At 38.9% G+C, this 2,025-nt stretch overlaps 1 protein-coding gene across 2 annotated transcripts in view; it reads right to left on the bottom strand.

The window, feature by feature from the left end:
* Positions 1 to 604: 604 nt before the first annotated feature.
* LOC104817287 overlaps positions 605 to 2,025 on the bottom strand; it is a 6,060-nt gene continuing 4,639 nt past the window's right edge. Inside the window, exons 9-12 of one of the 2 annotated variants that reach the window (XM_010546458.1) lie at positions 1,680 to 1,915; positions 1,472 to 1,550; positions 1,236 to 1,370; positions 605 to 1,069 (exon numbers count right to left, since the gene is read on the bottom strand). In XM_010546458.1, the coding sequence (XP_010544760.1) occupies positions 902 to 1,069; positions 1,236 to 1,370; positions 1,472 to 1,550; positions 1,680 to 1,915 (618 nt within the window). In that variant the 3' untranslated portion in view covers positions 605 to 901. The remainder of the gene's footprint in view (positions 1,070 to 1,235; positions 1,371 to 1,471; positions 1,551 to 1,679; positions 1,916 to 2,025) is intronic. The other variant, XM_010546536.1, reaches the window with a different exon arrangement.

Here is a 2,025-nt window from a genome sequence, read left to right as displayed (position 1 = left end):
TGTCCGATATATATATATATATATAGACTTATGATGTAATATAATATATTATACAGTGTGAATGTAATGAAAGGAAAAGTTTTAGAAACGATGTATATGTTTGCTTTGTATTTTTGCAGTTATCATTATGAAACAGAAGTGAATTATGTTTCATTATATTGTGTGTGTTATATATTGACATTTACAGAAGAATGGAAGCATACCATTTTTAAAGCGTTAACAGAAATGCATCCGCATGAGTAGATCCTCAGATGAGAGATCGATCTGGTTGACAAACGAACCGAGACTCGTATTTGACACCCTACTGGTTTTCTAGATTGGTGTATATGGTCTTGACACAAGAATTTTCAGGTCTTGAAAAACGTTTTAGCAAATATGAAATTGGCTATAAATGTTTGTTGCTTGGGGTGGTCTTTTAACTTGTTTTCTTTGGGTATGAGTATGTTGGAGCTTATGAGTAGTTGAATCCATGTTTCAGTATGAGAACACATTTGTGGGGAAAGTTTGCATCTTTCTGGACCATGGGCTTGCTACTTGGATTCAACATAGTCATAAACATATAAATTAACCTTTTTTTGCAGGAAACCCATAAAGATCTTACTAATTCTCCAACCTTTGTTTGGTTTTCCACTATACCCACTGCAAAGTACAAAACATTTCCTGTCTTAAGCAAACAATACAAAGGAGATATCTGTCTGTTCAAACCCACGAAAGAATCGTGAGCACTGACTGTATCAGGTTACAGAGGGCAATGTCCTGAACATCATTGCATCAGGAGCATCATCCATTACCCAATGATTCGGGTTCACTTCTACCGCTCTCCAAAAATCTCGTCCGAGAAGGTTCTGCTGGGAACTATTACAGTATATGCTTATTTTCCGTTTAAGTTTCCTCGAGAATTCTACCACCATTCAGGCACGTTTCCGTAGTTTCTTCTGCTATCCCTCCAGTTTCGTCTGTTAGGACTTCTCTCATACGAAAAGTCGGGTTTCCTGTTTCCTCTGCTTCTGTTGCCCTCTCTAGATGCTCTCACTTTCCTCATCTCTTCCTCGGCTTCGTACTCCGACCTCTGTCAAAAGAAAACTTGATTGAATCTCCTTTCCTAAGCATCAAGTCCTAGAATGGTGGGTTTCCTAGTTTATAGTAGGATAGTATTCCATGCCAAAGAGGACAGAAAGTGACTGCATGCAAGAGAGATCTAAAAATGGCTAGAAAGGAGGGAATGTGATAACAACTTTAGTTGGGTCTGAAAGGACTGAATATGCCTCTCCGATGATTTTGAAGAGCCTGTCAGCATCTTTGTGAACCTCATGTATAATCTCTTTCAACCATTGCCCTTCACTTTCGCCCCTAACAAGAATCTGCCCACTCTAAATTCCACATTTTAGTCGAAGGAAGTGTAAAAATCAGTAGTGGGAAAACCACAGTCTCGAGATAAGTACAGAGTTAGCAAGTAAGGGACGGATAAAACCTTATCCGGGTGATGTCTGAGTGCTGCTTTTCGATATGCCTTTTTGATATCAGTAGCAGTATCAGACTTTTTAACTCCCCTGCAAATTAACACGAGATAGCAGTGACCCTGATATCAGAATATATTTTATACTCGGACGGAATGAAGAAGAATATTATGCCATATTAATCTGAAATAGGAACGGTATATGAGACAGAAACAAGCTCACAGGATGAGAAAGAAATCCAGAGGAATGCCCTTTTTGAGTTCCTCTTCCATCGCAGTCAATCTCTGCCGTGCTTGCTTTAGTTCTTTCATACTGCTTGCACTCCCAGCAGATTTCTCTGAAGATTTTGCCTCTTTATCACATTTCTTTCCGAGAATGTCGATTATTCTCCGTAGATCACTGGCTGCTTGATCATAATCTCTGATCATCTCATTTAATGTCGCTCTCCTAAAAATTGCCTGAAAATGGGAGGACAAGTCAGGTAACAGCTTCAGATTACCCATAGAGCAAACCACATGATCTTTAAATGCAGCATTGTTCCTCACAAATAAAACTAAGATCAGGGAAA

The sequence above is a fragment of the Tarenaya hassleriana genome, unplaced genomic scaffold, assembly GCF_000463585.1.
Source record: "Tarenaya hassleriana unplaced genomic scaffold, ASM46358v1 Cleome1, whole genome shotgun sequence".
Lineage (NCBI taxonomy): Eukaryota > Viridiplantae > Streptophyta > Magnoliopsida > Brassicales > Cleomaceae > Tarenaya > Tarenaya hassleriana.
This window is presented reverse-complemented; position numbering and strand designations above follow the sequence as displayed.